General features: G+C 47.0%; 1 protein-coding gene across 1 annotated transcript; it reads left to right on the top strand.

Annotated features, from left to right (window-relative positions):
* Window positions 1-119: 119 nt before the first annotated feature.
* LOC308477951 (solute carrier family 2, facilitated glucose transporter member 5-like) lies at window positions 120-24,793 on the top strand. Its single transcript, XM_081007087.1, has 12 exons — window positions 120-493; window positions 5,210-5,308; window positions 5,577-5,737; window positions 7,771-7,895; window positions 8,436-8,581; window positions 10,252-10,384; window positions 10,559-10,746; window positions 11,940-12,050; window positions 16,368-16,469; window positions 17,105-17,180; window positions 20,412-20,539; window positions 23,412-24,793. The coding sequence occupies exons 1-12, from the start codon at window positions 449-451 to the stop codon at window positions 23,655-23,657; spliced, it is 1,560 nt and encodes a 519-aa protein (XP_080863213.1). The 5' UTR covers window positions 120-448; the 3' UTR covers window positions 23,658-24,793.
* Window positions 24,794-25,206: the final 413 nt, after the last annotated feature.

Here is a 25,206-nt window from a genome sequence, read left to right as displayed (position 1 = left end):
CTGGGCAGCTGCCAATGCTGGAAGGTCCTAGCGGCTCCAGGTTCTGAACTATGTATCTCTTTCTCAAATAAGCGAAGCGAATCACATCAACCATCATGTGATTGAGCACTGCCTCCAAGGGCTTAATGAAGCAGAGCTTTTCTTGCGTCTCTTGCATCTTTCTCTCCCTATCTTCCTTTTACTGCCTTGGCCCAATTGCTTGTGGCTTTTTCTGTCCGTCATTTGGCAAGTTGGTGGGGGGGTGGGGAGGTGTGTGTCTGCGTCTCCGTAGCTGAGCCTCCAGAGGGTCTTACAGCATCAAGTATTACTTTGCTGAGTTTTTCATCTCTCCTGGACAATCCCATCATGGGTCACTGAAATGAGCAAGTGGATCTCAGCCAGGCAACTTCACTTCTTCCTGCTGAACCTTCATTGTATTGTCTGGACGTAAAAGACAGAGATTGCCCAAATGGACAACAACCTGCGTTTTGACTTCCACAGAAAGATCACCGGGGTAAGTGTGGGTTGATGTTTTTTTGGAGCTTTCTATATGCCACAAAGGTTATCTCCCTTGAGCCTGGCGTGCTGCAGTGCCCAGCATTCCTTAAGGGATTAGCTGGGATTTTAATTGCACACGACTTGAGAAGGCTGGCCAAGACTATAATCTCAGCTACTGTGCTCTGGGATATGTGGAGTGACAGTTTCCAGCTTCCCAGGGTATGGAGTTTGCTGTGCTGGCCTAAGGAATCAGGGCCAAAACTGGGGTGGGGAACTCAGTCCAGAAAGACATTTCTAAGTCTAGTAGCTTTAGATCAGGCACCCCCAACCTGTGGCCCTCCAGATGTTTTGGCCTCCAACTCCCATGATCCCTAGCTAACAGGACCAGTGGTCAGGGATCATGGGAATTGTAGTCCAAAACAGCTGGAGGGCCGAAGCTTGGGGGTGCCTGCTTTAGATCTTTCCAGCTGCAGATGCTACTGGGTTGGGGGAGGAAGGGTGCTGGAAGTGGTCTAGCTCCTTATAAAATAATGTTTCAACTGGGGTGCTTTGCAGCCACCATTTCACTTGTGTCTGTTGCATGTTTTCCTGTTTATGAGAATGAGGCTTAATCATTCCTGCTCTAAGTTTGCCTCCTGGCTATGTACTTTTTTTTCTTTTTGGGGGGTTTGCAGATCGTTGGTGATCTGTATATGTTATTAAGTTATTGCCATATGCTAATGAGTTGTGACAAGGCTCCTCCCCCCTCAAAAAATAACTACACTGGTACCTCGGTTTAAGAACAGCCTTGTTTATGAACTATTCCATATATGAACACCACAAAGCTGGAACTAGTGTTCCACTTAGCAAAGTTTACCTCGGTCTACGAACGGAAGCTGAACGGTGGAAGGGCACCAGCAGTGGGAGGCCTCATTAGGGAAAGCGCACCTCAGTTTAAGAACGGCTTTGGTTTAAGAACGGACTTCCGGAACAGATTAAGTTCGTAAACCAAGGTACCACTGTATTAAGGGACCAATCCTGGTTACTTTCTTTCAGCATTTGAATGCCTACATCTTTCCACAGGGAAAAGTACTAGACTGCAAAGGACTTTCAAGCCAACATAGGCAGAATAGGAAGAAATGGCTGACAGTAAATGCTGGGCCAGTTTCAGTTTAGAAATCATGTTCCCCTGAGCCTGGAATGTTGAAAAGTCCTGCCTGTCTACAGTTCAGAAGAAAATAACCCGTCCATTTCCCACAGTCATAGGGGGTAATACTGAATTATCATTTCAGCTCAGGCAGGTTCTATAATGGCCAGTGTTCTGTGTCTCAGAACACGAGGCACACAGAGCAAAGTAAGCCAGGAATGACAGCATGAGTGTGGCAGGTCCAGTCCCTGGCATCTCCTGGTAGGGCTGGGAATGTCCCCTGCCTGAAACCCTGGAGAACCACTGCCAGTCAGCAGTGGTGCAGCACTGGTTGCTGGCACCCAGAGCACGTGCCAGCCCAGCCCTTGCCACTGGAACAACCCCACCCACATTGGAGCAAAACGGGGCTGCACTGAGCTGCTCGCTCGTCCACACTGGCGGGAGCCTGGCCAGCCAGTGCAGCCCTTGGTGGGCAGAGAGGAGCATTGGGCTGCACTATGCTGGGGTCACCTGCATAGGGACACCTGGTTCATGCCACTTCCAAAATTATGCACCTGGGGCCACAGCTCCCCTGGCACTCCCCATGCTATGCCCCTGCCAGCCAGGGTAGTTAATGTTGAGCTAGATGAATGCAGCTTCCAACGTTCCATTTAACAGCATAGTGAGCTTGACGTTCTTGTATGGTGCCATGTTGGAAGAAGTGGCAGTAAACAGGGATGTTGAACCAGAGCATCACTTTCCCATCTGTCCACCACACCATGTGCCCCTTTGGCTTCTCCCTCCTTCACTGTGTGAAAGATGCATGATGCTGTAAACACAGAAACAACCCCAAAGTCTCTCCTTAATGGCTTAGCTGCCGTCCTCTCTCATATGCCACAGAGAGGGATAATGGGAGGAACCACTTGAAGGTCCATAGGAGAATGCTCTGCTATCCATTCAGAAGGCCCCAGCTTCAATTTCCAGCATCTCCAGGAAGGACCAAGAGACTCCTGCCTAAAAACTTGGAAAGTCACTGCGTATCAGTGTTGGTAATACTGAGGTGGATGGTCTTGATAGCAGTGGAGGTTGGTCTGTTGGGGTTACTGGAGTGCTGTCCCACCAACCTCAGTCTGCTCTCAGTTAGCCCTCAATTGCCTACCTCCTTACTTGAAACCAGTTCAAGGGGTGGCACTGGCTGTCAGCTTCCTCCTCCCTGGTCTCAGCACTTGCAGAACTCAGCAGGGAAGAGGAAAGGGGCAATAATTAGTTTGTTCTGGCTCCACCTTCTGTTGGGCTCCCTGCCCTCTACCCCACCAGTCCCAATGGGCACCAGGCAACTTCTGATGCTCCACTGTAGGATTACAGCCATTTCCTCCTCTCATTTCTCTGCCTGATTCTTAAAAAGGAACACTGCTGCTACCATCTGCCTGGTCTATTTTGGATGAGCTAAGCTAGGGAATCCCAGCCAGTTATTCCAGTACATATAAAAATACATTTCACCAGCGTATCTCTATATGTGGAAATTCTGGGGAATCCACCTCCTCTTTGGGTAGCAGTAAAAATTCTCTTCTAGTTGCTACTATGGTTTTTCCAGGTTAAGCTTCCTGTATAGCAGTATTGCAGGGCTGTGCTTTTTGTTACTCTGCTATTTTGCGGGGGCAATGTGGGCTCTTCTGTATTGTCCAATTGCTTCACTTTCAATAATGCGTGTTTATGGATTCATCTCATTTTGCTGTCTGTGCCTAGCCACCTTGAATTATTTTTGTGATAGAAAGTCAGTATTGCAAATATTTTAATAATAATAAACCTTTAAGAGGCTGGGTGATAAACTCTTGTGCAAAAATAAGAAAAGGTTCCTTGGCATTCACTTCTGACCTCAGATAATTTATTATGCCTTCCCATGATATTCTTACCCTAAATAAGTGTCACAATCTGGGCCTGCATTCACCATGATTTGATTTCTAAAGTCCTACCAGCTTCCATTTTCTCTGGAATCCACATTCCCTTACAGGACCTACCTGGACTAGCAAAGCTGGAAGTATTTTTAAGATCGCTTTATGGATCTGTTTCTGTGACAAATGAGAGATTTCCTCCCTCTACCACACTTCCTGCTAGCTAATTATGGTCCTGTTGCCCTTAATTACAGTACCATGAATTGTTCTAAAGAATCCTCCCCCCAAGGAACCCACCCATTTTCCAATAGACTAGCTTGCGACAATTTTATTAATTTCCATGATGAGTTTCTCTTTTCATGTTGTTTTGCTACGTTTATTAGACACTCAACAGCTTGTATTCTCTGGATGCAAGAAAAGACTTACAAAATCCACATAACAGCAAAAGCTTATCTGATAGGCTTTCACATGCTCTGTCTGTGCAACATTAATTGGTTCCAGTCCTTAATGGGTGTGGTTAGAACCCTTTGTTGATTGTAAATGTTTCTCTGTTAAACTATCCTGGGGAGTCCAGTTCTCTCTCTTCCTGCTGGCTCTTCCGCAATACCTAACGGAAGGAGGCTTCTGGCTGGAACTGCTCCAAACCACAGGCAGCCCAGGAAATAATTCCTTGATGTCACATGATTCATAGGAACAGCTTAGAGTGATAGCCAAAGTGGTGCCCTCCAGATACTGCTGAACTACAGCTCCCATCATCCCTGGCCATTGGGCATAGTGCCTGTGGCTGGTGGGAGTTGTAGTATCCAGTGGGCAAAGTGTTGGCTTAAAGAAAACAGCGACTCCCTGAATCCCTTTTAATTGTGTGATGCCGTTCTCTGTACTCTGGAGAAAGTGCAGTCATAGGCAAATTTGGAAGCACCTTTTTTATTTCCCGAATACCCTGCCATTCTGATTTCCTTCATGGTATGGTGGTATTAACCCTTCTGCTACCTTGAAATGCCACCCAAGAGGGGTGCTGGGTCTTCCTCTCCCATGCAGCCAATGCTGGTGTCCTCCAGTGTAATTGCCTCACTAGCCACCACTGGGGTGAAAGCTGCCTATATTTATTTGTTATACAGTTTCCTCAGCCCTGGTTCGGCTTACCAGAAGTGTGTTCATGTGCAATGTCTTCTCATCAGTGGAGGCTGGCCCATTAAGACTCAGTCTGCCCTCAGTCAGCCCCCACTTGCTGCCTTCTTACTTAAAACCAGCCAGTGAGCAGCATTGCTTGTTAGCTGTTATTCTTTGTAGAAATAAGGGAGGAGGAGAACAGAGACGAAACTATATTTAGCCAGCTCTGCCTGTCATAGGCTCTGACTCTGTTTCTTGTTGGCCCCCTTGCTGTCTGCCCCTCTGGTCCCAAGGGGCACCGGCCACCACTGATTCTCATCAACTTCTTTTACCAGCTGAACAAATCCTTCAGTAAATCTCACCGAGCTCCAACACCTGGACAAACATGCTTAGGAATGTTTCTGTTTCTTTTCTTTTTGGGAAATGGAGGACTTCCTATGAGTATCTTTGCTGCCTTCTGCTACCTCTGGAATTTTGCACCAACTTTTGAACCACTGTTGTTATGTACCGGTAGGTTCACCAATCTATAGCAACTCTTGGTGGCAAAACAATGTCCCATGCTTGGTATGTCTCATGACCTACTTCCACCTCCTCCTTATCTGACATGTATTCTTGTCCTTCCTAGCACCTCACCTTCCCTCTGCTGGCTGTCACACTGCTGTCATCGTTTGGGTCTTCCATGCTGTATGGCTACAATTTGGCTGTGGTGAACTCTCCAGCAGCGGTAAGATTCAGACAGAAAGTGCACACACTGACCATCATAGAGCCTTCCATCCTCTGCTGAGCTAGAATGCCCCTCTCTCCACTTCCTGGCCTGATACACCATGTTGAACTGACCCCTTTCTGTTCCTCCCAGGCCCTCACTTGGGTTAATACTGTTTCCCACAGACATCACAAGACTCCAAATAACCTGTGGTTAAAATCTGATGATGGTGAACACAGATCTAGAACTCTCACAATTTTATTGCATGTTGTGTCTTCCTCCACTGCAGCACATCAAAGCCTTCTATAACACAACATGGTTTCGGCGCTATGGAGTGGGCCTGGCTCCAGCACGGCTCACTCTCATGTACTCACTGACTGTCTCGGTCTTTGCCCTGGGAGGCCTGGTGGGATCCCTGCCTGTGGGAGTACTGGTAACCCAATATGGAAGGTAAGGGCAGGGCCAAAAACAGAGTGAATTTCCAATTCATAGCCAAGATGTGTTGACAGATACACCACCCATTCAATGTGGAGGGAAGCGAGGATGACTGGCACTGAGTTCCACATAGCTGAGCACCCACATCCCTCTGACCAACCCCTAATCCTGCTGCAATTGCTCCTTGCCACTATTGCCTGCTCTCCTGTCCCTTCTAAGCCAATGAACAGTGACAAAAGAGGAAAGCGAAAGAGCAGAAGAAGAAGCCTTAGACCACATTGACCCATCTCCCACTGGACAGGTGTATGGACTGTGGCCAAAGGGAAGGTGTAAGCAAAAGTGCAGTGGCAACAGCAATGAGGAGGTAGATAGGTCTTCTCTGAGAGGAGGCCCATAGAAGGTATCATGCCCAAGTCCCCCCACAAATGTTACAAAACACACATTAATCCCTGTAGAGTTTAGACAGCAGGAATGTACTACTACGTAACCCAGTTCCGTTTTGGCATGCAAGCCAGAAACTGCCTCTCTTCCCAATGAAAGCTGCAGCACCCATGAATGTGACCAATTCATTAGCCTTCAACCTCATGACCATTAAGGACAGAGATAAAATTGAGCTGGATAATGTGATCAAGGCAGGAGTGATTCTAGAATTCAAACAGTTAAAAGGTCAAAGAGGTTACAACAGTGCAAGATGCTGACGAGACTGACCTTTGGCTACACTGGTGAGACACTGGATGCTGCCTTATTCCACCCAGCTCAGTTTTGTCTGCACTGCCCGCAGCATAGGCTTCAGGCAAGGGTCACTCCCCATCTCTTACCAGGAGATGCTGGGAACTGAACCTGTGACTCTCTGAAGGCAAAGATAGATGATAGGTATAAAAACTGTCAGTTAATTTATGGTCCTCTTTGACATCTCAGTTGAGACATGTTCTTTAAAAGTATTTATTTTGTTAGGGCATCAGGAATGAACTGAATCACTTGGAAGCACGATTATTCTTTACCGTGGGTTGTTCTGAATATGTTTTAAGCTGACACTTTAATTGTCCCTGAAGCTCATTGGAAACATATTTTGTTAAAGAGGGTGTATAAATAATAGAAGGAAATGTAGAACAGTTGTGTCAGCTGGGATAACGCTATGATTGTCAAAACAGAGCTACTCCTTATGCCTGCCTCTCAACTCACATCCCAGATTTAATTTGAGTTGAGGCTACTTGCCAAATCTCAACTCTACCATCAGAACAATTTCCATATGCTCTAGCAAACAACCGTGTCTCCGTTTAAACTCTGGATATCACAACAACTCATCCAGCTGAAAGGTTGCTCAGTGATCATCTACATCAGGGATGGAGAATCTGTGGCCCTCCAGACATTGCTGGACTCTAAGTTCCATCAACCTCAGTCAGCATAGCCAATGGCTAGGGATGCTGGAAGTTATAGTTTAGTAACGTCTGAAGGGCCATCTCTGATCTACATCCCATTTGGCTAGTCACTCCATCTCTGACTACAGGCCTTAGGATCTGGCAAAGCAATTCTAATGGGGAAAGGAGTTAGAAGCACCAAGGAACGAAGGGGACAGAGGGGCAATTATGGGGATGCCAGATGGGCATTTTGTTGCAACAGAGAGCAGAGTGTTCAGCAGGGCTGGCCCAAGATACTTTGGCACCTGAGGCGAACCAGAAAATGGCGCCTCTCTCCCCGGTAGGGAAGAATGGGTGAGTGAATATCTACCTCAGAAGCAAGGAAGTAAGATCTACATCGGGATCAGCTGCCCCTATGGATCCTGCCATGGTGCCACTTGGGGCAGTCACCTCACCTTGCCTCATGAGTGAGCCAGCCTTGGTCCTCAGGGAGTGGGGATGGAACAAAATGTTTTATTTGGAACTTTTTGTAATCAAAGAGGTTGGATGACCATCTGTCATGTGTGTTCTAGTTGAGATTCCTGCATTCCAGGGGGTTGGATTAGATGACCCTCTGTTCCCTTCTACCGCTACAATTCTATGGTTCCATGATTCAATGAAACCATCTAAAATAAATGACCTCTCTACCAGGAATGGCACCTTGGTCCGTAGCAACGTCCTCGTCTTCCTGGCTGGCATGTTAATGGGATTCAGTCGCTACTTGGAATCACCTGAAATGGTCATATTCGGACGCTTCATAACCGGCGTTCACTCTGGTAAGAGAAATGTCTCTGCCCAGACTTCCTCACTTTGTGTGTGGGTCTCCTCCTTCTCTAGTGTAGTTCCTTCTCCTCTAGGGTCCAGGTAATGCACAGCCACTGAAAGCTACGTATTCATCTCAAAAAGCATATCTGTACTGTATATATAGATTATTAGAGCCACTGCTGCCTCTGTTGCTCATGACGTTCCACATTGATTTGAAAAGCAAAAGAACGTGCTTTTTAATTTAGAGAGTTAGAAATGAGTTACCACCTACAGTGAGTGAATGGGAACATTCACAAATTATTGAATGTGGATTCACTGCATGCACTTTCTGAATTAGGCCACTGCCCATAAAATCTCGTTCCACAATAAACTAATTGCTAAGATGACACATTCTGCCTCTTTGTAGCAACAGAACTTATATGACTACTTTGCGGGAAGTTAATATAGATTTAGTTGTTCCTGAAGATATTAGCCCTTAGATATCTGAGGTTGCTGGCTGATTGCCATGTCATTCACCACCTTCCTTCCCTTTTCTTTCCTCTTCCTACCAGGGATCTGTCTCAGTGTGGTGCCCATGTACCTGGGAGAAATTGCCCCTAAGAACCTGCGTGGATTCTTGGGCCTTGTACCAAGCATTTTCATCTGTCTGGGGGTCTTCTCTGCCCAAGTCCTGGGCCTTCCAGAGCTGCTGGGAGAGGTAAATGCCCAGGCCTGCCACTCTTTGCATGGAATGCCCAGGCCTGCTAGCTTCGTTGCTGTCAGAATGTAAACTGATGACAGGATGGGAAGGGCACCACTGGGAGCAGCTGAGAGTCCTAGAAGAGTGTGCTAGCAAAAGGTGGTGTAGTAATGAACATGTTGGACTTTGGATGGGGAGACATGAACTTACAGACATGAAGTTCACTGAATCACCTAAGGCAAATCACTGTCTGAGTCTAGCCTACCTAACAGACTTGTCCTCCAATCCTCAAGCTCACACTGTTGCTAAATACCACTCTAGCAGATGACACCATCACCCCTGCTGTCAAAAAGAGCAACAAAGCTGCATTTCATTCCACTGCCCCCATTTCTCCTACTAGTTTAGAAAGGCAGACAGGCTTTTGCCATCTTGAATCCAAACATGTGTTTTTTTTAATGCGCTTCCCACTTCTTCAAGTGGTGAGAAGTTCTAGGAGAATGACTTATCCATCTTTTATTCTCTTTGGGAAGAAGAGATGGATGGCGAGTTAATATGTTTCTGCTATATTGATTTACAAATATTCAAGTTGACCATAGATGGAGGTGAACATGGGGCATAGATGGAGGGCTTCCCCTCCCAGAGGTGTCTCCAGTTATTTCCTAGCCATTCCCAGCCATTTTAGCTCTAATTTCCCTAACAGAAGATGTGCCTGCTGGTATGCTTGGCCTCTTGGCCATTAAGGAACCTTAAGAACTCATTCTGCCTCCTTTAACATTAACAAATGCTAATCCCCACAGCAGAAATCAAATAGCAAGACCATAACAATGTTAAAAGAAATCTGGCCATTATACAGGAGAAAAAGTCTCTGCCATAGAGGAAAGAGGAGGCATCAGGGATTATGTTGGAGAAAGTGCGGGGAGACAGATGTGGTGGAGGAGGGGAGTATCTTGCTCAGGTCATTCTTGCTTCTATCCATGCACCCACCACACCCAAAATAATGCAACACCTAGGTTTACTACACATTTGGAATTTCCTAGACATATCTGGAATACTGCATTCAGCAGCAGCATCCAGACGGAAATTGTTTAAATGCCTGGGAAAATCCGGACATATGGCAGTCCATGTCAGCAGTGTTATTTGCCAATTTCCCATAAAAAAAGCTCAACAACTTTGGCCAAAAGTTTGAAATATGGCAACCCTAGCTATACCCTTCAGGACTAGGCTTTCCTATATAACCCTGTGAGGAGAAAGATGGAGAAAGGGCTGCAGAAAAGGAGCCATTAATCTATCAGTGTGGAGCCAGTGTGGTGTAGTGATTAAGAGCGATAGACTCATAATCTGGGGAACCGGGTTCGCGTCTCCGCTCCTCCACATGCAGCTGCTGGGTGACCTTGGGCCAGTCACACTTCTTTGAAGTCTCTCAGCCCCACTCACCTCACAGAGTGTTTGTTGTGGGGGAGGAAGAGAAAGGAGAATGTTAGCTGCTTTGAGACTCCTGAAGGGGAGTGAAAGGCGGGATATCAAATCCAAACTACTCCTCTTCTTCTTCTTCTTCTTCTTCTTCTTCTTCTTCTTCTTCTTCTTCTATCAAGTCCTTTGTGTTTCACAACCTGCATAAAGTATCCTCCTTGCCAGAAAGAAGCTGCAAAACCCCTCTCATCATGGGGGGGGGGCTCTCTCTCCCCTAGGATGCCTACTGGCCTCTCTTCCTCTCGCTGGTGGTTGTCCCTGCCTTCCTGCAGCTGATCCTCCTGCACTGGTTTCCAGAAAGCCCCCGTTACCTTCTTATTGAGAAGAATAACGTCCTTGGAGCTACTGATGGTAAGGGAAGTGCAAGGATCTTCGTTCCTTACCGCTTGGAAATATTTTGGGGGTGGCCATGAGAGGCCAGAAAAGTTTGCTATTGTGTGGCAGGGCTACCCACAGCCTCCAGGCCTCCAGCTGGCCATCCCTGTCCTGGATACTTTTCTCACCCGCGTTGTCTTAACCCTACAGCACTGCGCTGGTTCCTGGGCAAGTACGACGTGCAGGACGTAATCGAAGAGATGCAGGAGGAGAAGCGCTCGCTGGCTTCTGTGGAGACGGTGTCTGTGTGGCACCTGCTCTTGGATCGCTCTGTGCGATGGCAAGTTCTCTCCGTCGTGGTGATCAACATGGGCATGCAGCTCTCAGGGATTGACGCGGTAAGGGCTGCAGGGTCGATCATGCCTGCCACAAGGCCGCTGGGCTGGCCTGCGCCTCCTGCACCTTCATTCAAGCACAACAGTATTCCAACCTCACTGCTCTCTTCCCCTGTTTAAACCTCTGGGCGTATTTCCCCCATGTATCTGCAACACCTTCGCTAATTGGAGCCAAATAACTCTGAGCTAGGTGCCAAAAGTCAAGAGTTACTGTTGCTCCTCCCAAATCATGAATATTATTTAAATTTCCGTACCGCCTTTCCTCCCAAAATGGAGGCAAATTGCAAAACAGAAAAACAATGCATAAATAAATAAATCTAAAACCTTGTAAAACAGTCATATCCCCTCACAGCTAGTAATGCCAAGTTTGCAGGAAACAGTGCTTTTCAGCCATTAAATGCCTGGAGGAACAGGAATGTTTTAAAATTCCACCAGAATGTTAATAGTGGGAAACTACCACCATGGAGGCTCTGTCACAGGCAGCCCCCAGCACTATCAACAGGCTGAGATGGTTGACATTCTTGAGTACTTTGGTCCCAAGCCTTTTAGGGTTTTGTAAGCTGGTTCCAGGCTTTGTGCACCTTGAATAGAGCCTTACTGACACCCACTCTGCTTGCAAAAGGAGGGAGGGAGAAGGGGTCCGCATGTACTTTTCTCTCTAGCCCTGCCTACCACTGATATGCAGCCCTTAACAGATTACTCCCAAGCAAATACAGCCCATGGCAGAAAAAGGCTCCCCACTCATGTTTTACATCATGCATTAAAATGATTTACTCTAATTCATGGTAGAGCATAATTAATCCCAGGAGGGAGGGGTTGGGCGATTAAAAATGAGGCACTCATATCTTAATAAAAGTGCTGTTAGTACCAGCATACAAATGGTTGCCATAAGCAGCCAAAAAAGGTGATTTTTCTTATTTTACAAGTGTGCTACAGAACGGAGAAAAGTGGCATGCCTCCAGCTAATTTTGATTTGAACTCAGACCCTCAAACTGTCTTTGCTAAGTCCCACTGGCATGAAAGGAGAGGATAGGCAGAAATGGTCTGCGGGTGCTAACACGCGCAACTCTGCAGCAGTTCCCTGCATACCCGTCCCCTGGATTTCCTTGCAGCCTCACGAGGTATGCCACTGTCCTTCCTACTCTTCTAAGCCACACCTACCCCCTCTGCTTATGATTTCTCCTCTTTATTGACAGATCTGGTTTTACACAAATGTCATCTTTGAGAATGCCGGCATCCCTGACCCAGAGATCCCTTACACTACGGTCGGCACGGGTGCGATTGAGGTCGTTGCTGGCTTGATAGGCGTAAGTGTGGAAATCTCTAGTTTGCGTTTGGCATGTCCTTTAAGAGGGCATCATCCTTCTGCTTTCCTTTTGCACTGAGAGAATAGATTTGTATGTACTTTTCATAATGAGACAGGGCAATAATTTCCTAACTCCTTTCCAGTGTGGAGGGCACACTCTTGGTTCCTTCAGGATGCTCTCTACCCATTTTCAACTGGAAGGATATTGTTCACAGCTGGGATCTTAGAGAAGAGAACCTGTGAGGTTGCTTGTCACTGCCTGGTCCTAGCAAAGAGCCTTTTCTTGCACTCATTCTCTGCTCTCCTTGTGTTGCCAAACATAGCCACCAGAAGAGAACTGCTCACTTGCCCTCAGCACTCACCAGATACTGTTTATGAGGCTGGATACACACCATAAGTCTAAAGCACCTCCTGGGACTCCTGGGAATTGTAGTTTACCCCCACAGAACTACAATTCCCATAACTCTTAACAAACTACCATTCTCAGGACGGTGGGAATGTGCTTTAAATGTACGGTGTGTACGGAGCCTAAGCTAGCAGTACTTTCCTTCCTGTCCTAGCTATGTTTCTTCTGGGCCTTTCCTGCTGAGTGGTGGCAGTGCTCTCCTTAACAGAGCATCAGTCAAGGCACAGGCAGAATGAAAAGCAACAGCTTGGAAGATCTCTCCAGCTGCCTCTCTTTCTCCACTGGAGGTAGGGAGTGAGGACCATGCAGCAAGTCTACTTATAGGTAAAGGGGAACTGTGTTCCATGCCTTTCTTCCTCAAGTGGGTAATGTGGGAACTGGGCCATAGGCTGCAATCCTATACATGGAGGCAGCCAGTGTGGTACCTCCAGATGTTGCACTCCACATCCCATCAGCCCCAGGTAGCATAATCAGGGATGATGAGCGTTGTAGTCATAAGAACATAAGAGCCCTGCTGGGTCAGGCTAAAGCAGCCTTTCTCAACCTGTGGGTCCTCAGATGTTGTTGAACTACAACTCCCATCACCCCTAGCTAGCAAGGCCAGAGCTCAGGGATGATGGGAGTTGTAGTCAAACAACATCTGGGGACCCACAGGTTGAGAACCGCTGGGCTAAAGGCTCATCTAGTCCCACACAGAGTGGGACTTACTTCTGAGTAGACAAGGCACTGCTAGATTCTCTGTGATCAAAGAGCAGCCAGCACACAGAAGAGTGGAGCATTTTGCCTTGTGGCTTGGGAGGCCAGAGGGATCACAGAACCAGCCTCACTCAGCATGGTCTCTCAAACTCAAGGGTTGAATCATTATGCAGACTTAGTCACAGCCCCTTGTCTCGTCACCCCCAGACATCTTACCACAGAGAGGAGGATAATCAATGGCACCTCCTGTCTGTGGAGAGGGACTCGCAGTATTGTAGGAGGACAGAAGTCATTTATTAATCAGATTGCTTGCTTCCCACAACAGACAGGCATTTGTAACACTGATGATTTGCCTTGGGAGATGAGTCAAAAGGACCCTTCTGATTATTGCTAATAGCTCGTATGTTTGCATACAGCAGACTCCGGCAAAGGCTTCTGAGGGGTGCAAGCATAGTTACATAAACAACAGATTTGCAGGACACATCCAGTATGGCATTTGGTTTGTTGGCTTGCTTGTTAGACAAGAGGTATAAATGGCAGGACGATCCCATACCTAATGCATCTTTTAGCTGTCTTATTGCAACAAGGGTGCTCATTCCAGCTGTCACCGTCCCTTTGACTCCAAATTTTAGCCTAGCTGGGGCAGATTTCCAGCTGGATATCACCCAGGGCTGCCCATGTCGGACCTGTGCCTCTCCCTATTACACAGGCACATAGCTCTCCCGCCCACCAACCGCCTTTGCTGCCCATCAGCAACGCCTAACTCCGGCAAGCTCATCGCTCCATCAGCGTGATTGCTCCCGAGTGCCGACAAAAACGGCCCCCAATGGATGCACTGAGGTTGGTTATAAAATTACAGGCATTTGTTCTGCTGTCAGCAGCTTTCCTGCTTTGGCTTCCTTCTGGCAGCTTCTCCACACACACACACACACACACACACACACACACACACACCATCGCAACCATAGGCTTCTGGCTCCCAGGATACCCTCCTTCCTTCCACAACCAGTGCACAAACTGCTCCCATAGCTGGAGCAGAGCCAGGGGTACATCCACAAAAGTTTGTTCCTGAACCCCCTTTCCATCAGCTTTAATGAAAACGACCTCACTTCTTCTCTTAGGGATGAACTTAACGGTTCTGCTTTTCAATGGCAGCTGCCCCATAATACATTGGATGAGAAGCCCTTCCCAAAGCTAGGAATAAAACCAGGACTGTGTATTTCCAGGCTAATGTTGTGCCTTCTATATGTTGACCTCCTTTGTAATGTTTTATTTTGAAATCTTTAAGATAATGTTTAGTTTCCTGTTAATTATGTTACTCTGAACATATACTTTATATTTGAATTTCTTCAGTAATGTTTATTCTGGATTGTTTTATTTGATGTTTTATTGCACGTTGTAAAACGCTTTGTTTCCCCCCCCTTAAAAATATAAAGTGGTATAGAAATAATAATAAGTTGTTGGACTACAAATCTCATCATTCCTGACCTTTGGCCATGCTGGCCCTGGCTAATGGGAGTTGGGAGTCCAAGAGCATCTGGAGGGTACTATGTTGGCTGCCTCTGACCTAAACTATTTGATCTTGGAAAATAGAATGCAGGAGACAATGCCAAGCATAAGGAAGATGTCACATAGTCAGGCTATTGGTTCATCTTGCTTAGCCACTGTCTATGGGCAGCAGTTCTCTATGGGCAGAACATCAGACAGGGTGACATTCCCTGCTCTACCTGGAGATGCTGGAGAGTGAACATGGGAACTTCTGCATGCAAAGTGGATGTTCCACCAGTGTCAGATCTATTGCTCTAAACCACCACCACATGTGTGTAGAAGCCCAGTATACAAGCTATGCCATTGGGACACCTGCACAACCAGGTGCCCTAAAAACAAGGAGCCCCTACTCTTGAGCATGCACTCACAAGTAGGGCTTCCTTCTCACGCACCTGCAGGGAACAAATGTTTGTGGGGCAGGGGCAAGATGTTGCACTGGGGCACAAACTTATGCCCTGCATTTGACTAGGGCATACTGGATCCCATATTGGATCCCACTCTCCCCTGTTAGTTTCTGTTTTGCCACTGAGCAGCTGCTTGGAATCACAGGACTCTGTTTACATTCCAGAGACCTTCCAGTCTCACAGGAGGGGAGATGGGATGTGATGTTAGTGGTTTCCTGTTTCCTTTGTTCCTTTGTTTCAGTTGCTCTCTGCTTTCATAGAGAGAGGATGTCTTTTCTGACTGCGTAGCTTAGAAATAAAACTCTTTACAATGTAGCCCAAACCTCTCGTCTCTTCCCTGTGCTGGGAACTCTGTTGAATAGAATGTGCCTTGGAGCCTCATCAAAGGCTCGAGGTCGTTAATTATTTGTCGGAGGCGATTCTGGAGACTCGGCTGGAAGCTGAGGGTTTATCAGCTTGGCCGAGTGGAGATTCCGACATCCCCTAGCTCTGGAACCAAACCCAGAATTTCTAATGGTTGGCATTCCAGCCCCAGTGATGGCCAAACTTGGTCCTCCAGCTGTTTTTGGACTACAACTCCCATCATACCTAGCTAATGGGACCAGTGGTCGGGGATGATGGGAATTATAGTCCCAAAACAGCTGGAGGGCCAAGTTTGGCCACCACTGGTATAAGCAATGGGACAAGATGGTTCTGCATCCATGCACTGTCTACGTAGCTAAGAATGATGTTACTCCATGCAGTACTGTTGGCGTCTATGCAATAAGCTTGTCTGTATACTTTGTGTATATATTTGGGGGAATCGAAGAGACCAGGGATGGAAACCTCTGGCCCTCCAGACATTATTGGACTCATCCGCCCCAAACAGCATGGTCAATAGTCAGGGATGATAGGGGTTGTAGTCCAACAACATCTGCAGGCAGTGCTGGCTCAGGATACTTTGCTGCCTGTGGCAAGGTATAAAATGTTTTCCTCTCCCATTCCACGTTCAGAAGCCAACTGGACCAGCAACTGAATCTTACTTCAACACCAGCAATGAGGCAGTGTCTTCCCTTGCCTCCAAGAAAGGCAGGTACAGGCTGTGAGGCACACATAACTTCAACTGAAGAAAAGGCCAAGGCTGCATCATTCTGCCTAATGGTAGAACCAGCCCTGCCTGGAGGGTCACAAATTCTCCATCTCAGAACAGACAGAGACACATGCAAAACCCTAATACAACTAGCCAGCAACCTGTCTCCTCGATTTCCCCCTTTCTCTTTGACAGTGCTTCACCATTGAGAAGCTGGGACGTCGCCCTCTCATCATAGTTGGGTTCTGTTTCATGGGCATCTGCTGTGCAGGCATCACCCTGTCCCTGATTCTGCAGGTAGGAACAGCCCCATAGACACATATACCCATGGATGGCTGACAATGTCTCTGCAGTCCGTCCCACCACCCCCCACCCCCAATCGCATATTAGATTTTGTGCTTCAGTTTGCACAGTGGGATCAGAAGTGCTGGTGGATCCTCAGAAACTCTATCCTGCTATATCTATACCACTGGTTTCCTTTTTCACACCCAAATGCTAAAGTGTAAACATAAGCAAGGCTTGGTCCTAGTTCATAAAATTGGTGCAAGTACAGGTGTGACCTCACACAGAAACAGGGATGAGTGCAAGGGGGCAGGATGAGGGGGGCAGGTTTATTTGAGAATCATGAGATGGAAGAGAACTACCATCTCTGGAATATTGGTCAAGCTAGGTGGAGGACACCAGCTAAGTTAGGAAGCAAACAGCTAAGCTTGGAGCTATGACAGCAGGGTGTTGTGCCTCAGCTGCTTGGAACGGAGGTGTCTACTCAAGCAAGGGTCACAGGATTGGCACAGCTAGCAGTCTGCAGACTGGGACTGAGTGTGGGCAATTGAGCTGTAGGATGCAGGCCTGGATGTAGTGGTGGAATCTCAGAACTGAATGAGCCAAAGGGGCCCAGCTGCATTTATGTAAACCTTCTATCCTTCCCACAGGCAACTGTGTCCTGGATGCGTTACGTCAGTGTGGCATGTGTCATTGGCATCATTGCAGGATTCTGCATGGGACCAGGTACGTTTCTGGTGCCAGACAGAGGCATCCAAAGAAATAACAAGGCGACAAAGCTCCTCTTCAAGATCCCTGGGCACCAGCAAAGCTGTGGATAGGCTGAGATCACAGGAAACCTGGTCTGAGCTTGTGGCCCCCAAGAACAGGACTGTGAGGGAATGTAAGAAGTTTGCTGATAGGATTCAGGTTATTTTGGGTCTTACAGGAGATGCAATGAGTGGTGCAATGAGTCTTCTTCTTAGTGGGGTAGGAGAGCTGAAAATAATGCCAATATATTTCACATCTGGCAACCAATGTGCCCTTTTGGTTTGAGATAGTACATGGGAAGGCGAGTCTAAAATGCCTGAGGACACAAATTTTCATGGCCCTCTAGCAGCTATGGTGGCTCATTTACCAGAAGTAATGCACCGTATTTAGCGTTAACTCTGGTGTATATTTTGCTCTAGGAGGCTTGGTTTGGTCAGAATTGAGTATACACTTCCAGTGTTTAGGCTAAATACATGACTTCTGGAAAATGAGCCACCATAACCGCTAGAGGGCCATGAAAGCTTGTGACCTGGGCTTTTTAGACTTGTCTACCTGGGCACTAGTGGGATGTGGCTGGCACTGTGGTCTAAACCACAGAGCCTAGGGCTTGCCGATCAGAAGGTCGGTGGTTTGAATCCCCGCAACGGGGTGAGCTCCCGTTACTCGGTCCCAGCTCCTACCAACCTAGCGGTTCGAAAGCACGTCAAAGTGCTGTGGCAGGAAGGTAAATAGCATTTCTATGTGCTGCTCTGGTTCGCCAGAAGCGGCTTAGTCATGCTGGCCACATGACCCAGAAGCTGTCTGCAGACAAACACCGGCTCCCTCAGCCAGTAAAGTGAGATGAGTACCGCAACCCCAGAGTCATCCGCGACCGGACTTAGTGGTCAGGGGTCCCTTTACCTGGGTACTATCCAAAGGGACACATTGGTTGCCAGATGTGATTTTTAAAATCTCTCCTACCTCACTATTTGAATTGTCCTAAGTGCTGAGGACATTTATTTATTTGATAACAATTCTACACTGCTCTTGACCAATAATATGAGAATATGGACTTAAGAACGTAAGGAGAAACCTGCTAGATCAGGCCAATGGCCCATGTAGCCCAGCACCCTATTCTCACAGCATCCTATTCTCAACCAGATGCCTGTGGGAAGCCCGCAAGCAGGACCTGAGGGCTAGGACCACAGCATTTCCCCCCCACTTCTGATTCCCAGCATGTGGTATTCAGAGGCATACCCTGGCTTGGTTCTGGCATTTTGAGTACCCAAAGGATCATGGTCAGCAGGCCACTGGTGGGAATCTGAATCTGTCACCACCTGCCATGCCCTAAAACTGGTGCGGCATGAATTGCCTAACGGTGTCTTGCTTTGGATTTCAGAGGCAACTCCTGCGATTTCTGCTAACGAAAGGGCCAAAGCAGAGCTCTCTAAATATGATGGACGAGGCGGCTGCTGGTTTACCCAATTGATGTATTAGTATAGCCGCCAACAGATCCATAACTCATTGTCGGCCCAGAATTTATTCGCTGTAATTACATCTTTAATTAGGATTTTAATGGCTCATTGTTCACAAACAATGATGAATCTGACTTTTAAAATATAAATATCTCTCTTCCCACTCTGGGTGATCTGTGAGCAATGCTCAATCAGGGGTTTTTCTTAACAATCCCTGGATGGATTTCCCCCCAGTATTATTAAGGCTGGTGGTTCTTTTTAACAACAACAACAACAACAACAAATATTATTATTATTTCAAGAAGCAGTCCCTTGTGTTCCTGAAAGAAAGTGGTGCTGCCTAAACTACCACCATGTAAAGAGGGCAGATCTTGATGCACTAGGGCAGATAGATCTGAAACCTTTCTGTTGCAGGAGCACAAGGTCTTGGCTCCTTCTGTTAAAGAAGTGTCTGTCATCAGCATCACCATATATATTCAAGTGTGTAGGGCTACGCTGAACCAGAGAGCAGTTTTGTGAATATCTTTATGCCCCTTGATAAGCAGTCCTTCACTTACAGCAATTAGAGGGGGTACTCAAAAGCATGCAGAAGTGTTTATGGGTTGTGGGGGGAGAGGGAACACATCTCTGTTGCCTTGGAAACTAGGCTGATAATCCTGCTTTGCTGCAGTTACGCTGCTTTGCCCTCACTCAGAAGCCCTCTTCCAGCTCTGGATGCACCAGAACATGTGTTGGAATGGGCATTCATGCTCGCAACCTACTGAGAGCAACGTAGTGCAGACAGGCCACATCTTCACTCAGATGTGCATCCTGGTATGCATCCAAGTGCACATTCAGGTGTGGGTGTCACCTATTCAGCTGATCTCAGTCGGATGTGCACTCAAACAAACATTTCCATGTGACTTCTGGCAGCCTAGATAGAGCCTGATTAGAGCAATGCAGCTTAGCGGGGCCTCCTCACTGTTTTTGTCACGTAGCCAAATCTGATTGGCTCCACAACATCATCACTTTTACTGCATCACCCGTGATTGTCTGAGATCTCTTGGGGTTTTTTAAAGGGAGTGACAAAGCAGCAATGGATTGAGTGAAAAGAAGTGCAAAAAGTAAAAGACAGGGAGTTTGATTAATGGCTTTTGCATCCTTTATAGTATGTGTTTTGCCCTGTTCTGGGGCCAAAAATGTGGCACAATTCTAACTTTCTTTCTTTCTTTCTTTCTTTCTTTCTTTCTTTCTTTCTTTAAATCCATATACTGTTTGGTTGTAAAAAAACAAAAACAAACTCACAGCAGTTTATAAAAAGATAAAAATGTTAGATGAAAATTTGCAACCATGCTTTAAAACATGCAAAAGTTAAAATGCTAAAACAGATTAAATTTAAGTGGTTGTCTGTGCAGGTGGTCTTCCAATTTGTCGCTGCAGGGGGCAGCAATGAGCAAAATAAATGCCCCCTCTTGTGCAACATTATTTAATGTCAATCTTAATAATTAAGATTTATTGCTGGGTTGTTTTTTATTTTTATTTTTATTATGTGTTTTGTGCTTTTGTTTTGTAGCGGCCCTGTGGGTATAGGGTGGTATACAAATTTAATAAATAATAATAAACATCTTTGGGGAACCTGATGATTTGAAATAGATTCACCCCTGCAAGGGTTATTTGCAGGTTCTGACTTTGATAGTCTGGCCCCACTAGCAGGGGCTCGGATTAAAAGCCTAGCCTGGCCTATTTGATTCTGAGTGCCGTCTTTCCCATACAGCTGGGGTTCCATTTCTGATGACAGCTGAACTCTTCAAGCAATCGCATCGGCCATCGGCCTACATTGTGGGTGGGTCCCTCAACTGGCTCTCCAACTTCACTGTTGGCTTTGTGTTTCCCTTCCTGCAGGTAATACTGGGCCCCTTTGAGAGGCTGGTAGGCTCTGGGGTCCCCTGACTAGCAAGGCAAGAGAGCAGAATGCCTAGTGAAGGCATAGGCAAACTCCAGCCCTCCAGATGTCTGGGGCTACAATTCACATCATCCCTAGCCAACAGGACCAGTGGTCAGGGATGATGGGAATTGTAGTCCCAAACATCTGGAGGGTTGGAGTTTGCCTATGCCTGGCCTAGTGGTTCTCATGGCAGGTTCCTTCTAGCAGTGGTTGCAGGACACAGCACAGAGGAGAACCATATGCTGTATTTCTGTGTGACCTAGAACTTTCTACTAGAAATGGGGAAAGAGCTCCATAGGTACTGCATAGCTTAGTTCTTTCTCAGTAGTGGCGATGGGGTCATGCTCCAGCATTCTGAGTGGCAGAAAACACACGTTACAGTAGACCAGCCTTCCCAAGCTCATGCCCTTCAGACGTTCTGGACTGAAGCTCTCCCATCATTGTGGTCCATGCTGGCTGAGGCTGACAGGAACTGTAGCTCAAAACACCTGGAAGGCACCAAATAGGAGAAGACTGCCATAGCAAAGCTGGTGATGCCCCCATGGTAGCAACAAAATTAGTACCAAAAGAAACTAAGAGAGGGGGCAGTGTATCTTTCTGAACCTTTATTATATATTGCATAAAGCAGGGGTGGTCCTCCAGGGTAGGGTAGTGCCTTGCATGCAGTAGGTCACAGGATCTGTCCCAGGTAGCACTGAGAGTCGGGGACTGCCCACACATTAGACAAGGTGAAGCCATTTGCTTCAAGTAGCGGATCCGACCCCCTTGCCCTCTCCACCCTCCCATTGCACTGCTGCCAGCCCCATTGTCCTCATTGCTGCCACTACCCCCTTGTCGTTCCCCCATTTGCTGCTGCTGCTGCGTTCTGGCAGCAGCATGGGCACAACTGCAGGTGAGGGTGCTGTTGCTGTGATGGGCTGGCAGCAGGGAGGGGTGGGGACCTGGATCTGTGGAAGAGGGAGCGGAGCGTTTTGCCTATAGCGGCAAAATGTCTCAGACTGACACTGCTAGGAGTGACTCTGACTTGAAACCCCGGAGAGCCTCTGCTAATCAGTGTAAATGGGTCTGAGCTGGATGAATCAATGGCCGGACTCAGTGAAAGGCTGCTTCCTATATTCCAGATGTTGTCGAACTCCCCTCCACAGCCAGTATGGCCAATGGCCAGCAAGATGGTGGGAACGGTAGTCTAGCAACATCTGGAAGGCCACCACATTGTCTACCCTCTGCTCTAAAGAAACACAAGACCAGTTGTGATCTTCGTCATATTACACGGAGAGAGAGAGAGAACCAGCAACAAAGCCATTTGGTCTTGACAAGTTATTCCCTAATCTGATCGCGTGGATGCGCCAAATGGCAAACCAATTCCATTGCTTTGTAAACACCATTCCCTGCCCCAAGACATGAAATCATTACATTCTGAAAGTACCAGGCCTTCTCTTATGTAAACAGCGCTGGAAAGCCAAAGTGAAGGTTTCCTGTTGAAGGGTCAGAAAAGTAATCTAGCACTTCTTGACATACCAGTCGTATATGGTGAAGGTGTGTGTATGTAACTATGCTAATTCACTTCAGTCACGGAATTAAGAGTCTTCTGGTACTAAATTTTAGAACTGTGTAATCTAGATCAGGGCAGTCCAACTTTTTATAGCAAGGGGGCTACAATTGTGGTGTGACATGGGACTCACAGGCCACACACTGCCTTGTTGCATGGGGGGAGGAGAGTGAGGCCAAAACCCCTCCCCCCTCGTGCTGCCTTCCCAAAGTCAGGTAAGCGAGGCGCCGGGCTTGGGGATAAGGTGCAAGGCTCTGGCCAGGTCCTAGAGCCCTTCTACCTCCTTCCCAAAGCCCAGCACCTCACTTAACCAGCTTTGAGAAGGCATGGAAAGGGCTGGGGGAGAGCATTAAATGTTGCCAAGGGCCATCAAAAAAGGCCTCAATGGCTGTGCATTGAACCACCCTGATCTATATTATTAAATCCCCCACGGAGCCAGAAGGAAACACATTAAGAGGAAGGGGAAGAGCAATAGCACAGTGGTAGAGCCACAGATTGGTTGCAGAAGGTCACAGGTTCATTCTGCAGCATCTCCAAGTAGAGCTCAAGGAAAACCCTGCCCAAAACCCTGAAGAGCTGCTGCCAGTCGTAGACTGGAGTGAGGAACCTTAGTCCCAAGGCCCAAATGCAGCCCTCAAAGCATTTCTGTCTGGCCCTCAGAACTCTTCCCACACCGCACCTGATCCCCAGCCACACACCTTCTTCCCATGCCCTGCCTCTCACAAACTCTGCTTCACACCCTCTTGGGGTGTTTTTGCTTATACCCTGACCATGCCTTTTGTTGCCTGGATGGAGGATAGAGAGAGATGTATAAGTATGTTCAGAAACTAGCCTACTGTACAGTGGCAATATTTTTATTTGTTGCTTCACTCACTTTTGCCTCTTCACACCAAACACCTTCCATGTGGCAATATTTATATTGGTTGCTCTACTCACTTTTGCCTCTTCACACCCGACACCTTCCATGTGGCTTCCAGGAGGAAATGCTGGAAAGGGTTCTCCAACCCTCGGTGTAAACAATACTGAGCTAGACAGACCAATTGCCTGACTTCATGTAAGGCGTCTTCCTATATTCCTAAGAGGCCTTAATAGGTAAGAAGAGAACCTGTGATGGTGAGGAATGGGAGATGCTGGGGTTTGCTAACACAGAGGGTGCCCTAAACACTCAAAATGCTGGAGGCTGCTTCTTAGTGCACTGAACCAACCAAATGGATGAGGACTGGGTAGAGCCTGTTTGTGTCCCTCTGCTTATCTGGACCCTTCTTTGTTTCCATTCCCAGATGTCTGCTGGTGCCTTCTGCTACTTGGTCTTTTGTGGCGTCTGCCTTTTGGTGGCACTGTATGTCTATTTCATCATCCCCGAGACCAAAAACAAGACGTTTATGGAAATCAGCCACATGTTTGCCTCTCGCCCCTCCTTCCTCTCCAGCTTGCCGGATTCTGTCAAGATGATCAAGTTCAATGGTTATGGTGCCCTGGAGAACAGCTCCCTGGAACTCTCTGGCTCAGGATCCAACCCTCCATGATGATCTCCCATTCAGTGTTTTGGGGGTTCCATTTCTCCTATTGTGGGGAAGCCACCTCAGTGAAATGGCAAAGGGAGACAATAATACTGATTCTCTTCCTGTAACTTCTTTCATCTTGCCTGGACCAGCAGCACAAAAGGGACCGGGGGGAAGATTTGGGGAGAAGCATCTAATTTAAACCTAAGAAGTCTGACTCTGCCCCCAGGTATTTTGGGTGCACTTCTGTCCCAAATCCTTTCTTCCTCCTTCACTGTCTTCTTCTGAGGGCCGGAAATTAGTAGCATTGAGGGATAGCTATCCTCAGGAACTTGGTTTATACACACAGTTTTTTCAGAATGTCATGAATGGGACTCATCCTCTTTCCTTTAAGGCATTTTGAGGATTTTTTGGAGATCTCCTCACCTGCTTCCTGATTTTTCTGGTAGTCATGCCAACACATGACTGGAAATCCTATTGAGAGATCACCAATAACAAGTCTTCCCAGCAGTGCTGCAACTAAACAGCAATGTCTGAACCACACCAAAAGACAAACTCAGTACCTGTTAGAGCACATATACATTCCACATGCCACTATGTCCCAAAAGGCAAAGACAGAAGTCAAATGCCCATCCAGTCACTGATTTACTCCCTAACAGAGCAAGAGCGATACACTGCTGGGACATTCCACTCAACACTGATTCATTCATAACAAAACTATTCCAGGGACAGGGAACTTGTAACCCTTCGAGCTCAGTATGGCATACACCAGAGATGAAGAATCTGTGGCGCTCTAGATGTTGCTGGACTACAATTTCTGTCACCCCTGACCTTTGGCCATGCTAGATTGGACTGATGGGAATTGGAGTCCAACAACAGCAGGCGGGCCACAGGTTCCCTCATCACCTCACAGAACCTGAGGTTATTTCCAGACCACCTGGTTATTGAGGATTCATTCTGATTTGTTGTACAATGCTTCCGAGTCATGTTTTCCAGGTTGCTTCCCTCCAACCCAGCCCTAGAGATTGAAAATAAAGAGGAATCTTTTGGGTTTGTGTTCTGAGAAGTGTGAATTTTGAAGGATAGCTGTGACTTGGTTCATTAATTGGTTAGAGATGGCAGATTAGGCAGTTTTTCATTAAAATGCAAGCAAAATTGAATTTCTTCTTTATTCTAAGCTGGGCCCTGTCAGTGCTTGAATGGAATCACCTGAGAACCATATGTAGGCTGCCTTGAGTTCCATGAAGGAAGAATGGAAGGGAATCCCATTAATAAATTAAATTAGGGTGGTGGATGGGGAAAGGGTTAAGCACACCCTCCCCTTGTAGGTTCTCTGCTTTATATCACCTGTTACCAGAACAGTTTTTTTGTGGGAGCCAGAGGTAGAATTGTTACATGCACTTCATTTAGCATCTAGTTCAGCCAGATGAACTCTTTCCAGAGTTGTAGTTATTATTTTATTAGAAAATTTGTAATCCACTCCGTCATAAAATATAACAAGGTGGCTTACAGTAAAATACAGTAGAATCAACCTATAAATATAAGTGAAGCATAATTAAAAACATCAGTACAT

The sequence above is a fragment of the Podarcis pityusensis genome (assembly GCF_964106645.2).
Source record: "Podarcis pityusensis genome assembly, chromosome: 5".
Classification (NCBI taxonomy): Eukaryota; Metazoa; Chordata; class Lepidosauria; order Squamata; family Lacertidae; genus Podarcis; species Podarcis pityusensis.
This window is presented reverse-complemented; position numbering and strand designations above follow the sequence as displayed.

Coding starts and splice junctions, on each gene's coding strand:
- LOC308477951 (XM_081007087.1), top strand. CDS start 449: ATGGACAACAACCTGCGTTTTGACTTCCACAGAAAGATCACCGGG. Junction 494..5,209: donor TCCACAGAAAGATCACCGGG/GTAAGTGTGGGT, acceptor TGTCCTTCCTAG/CACCTCACCTTCCCTCTGCT. Junction 5,738..7,770: donor CTGGTAACCCAATATGGAAG/GTAAGGGCAGGG, acceptor CCTCTCTACCAG/GAATGGCACCTTGGTCCGTA.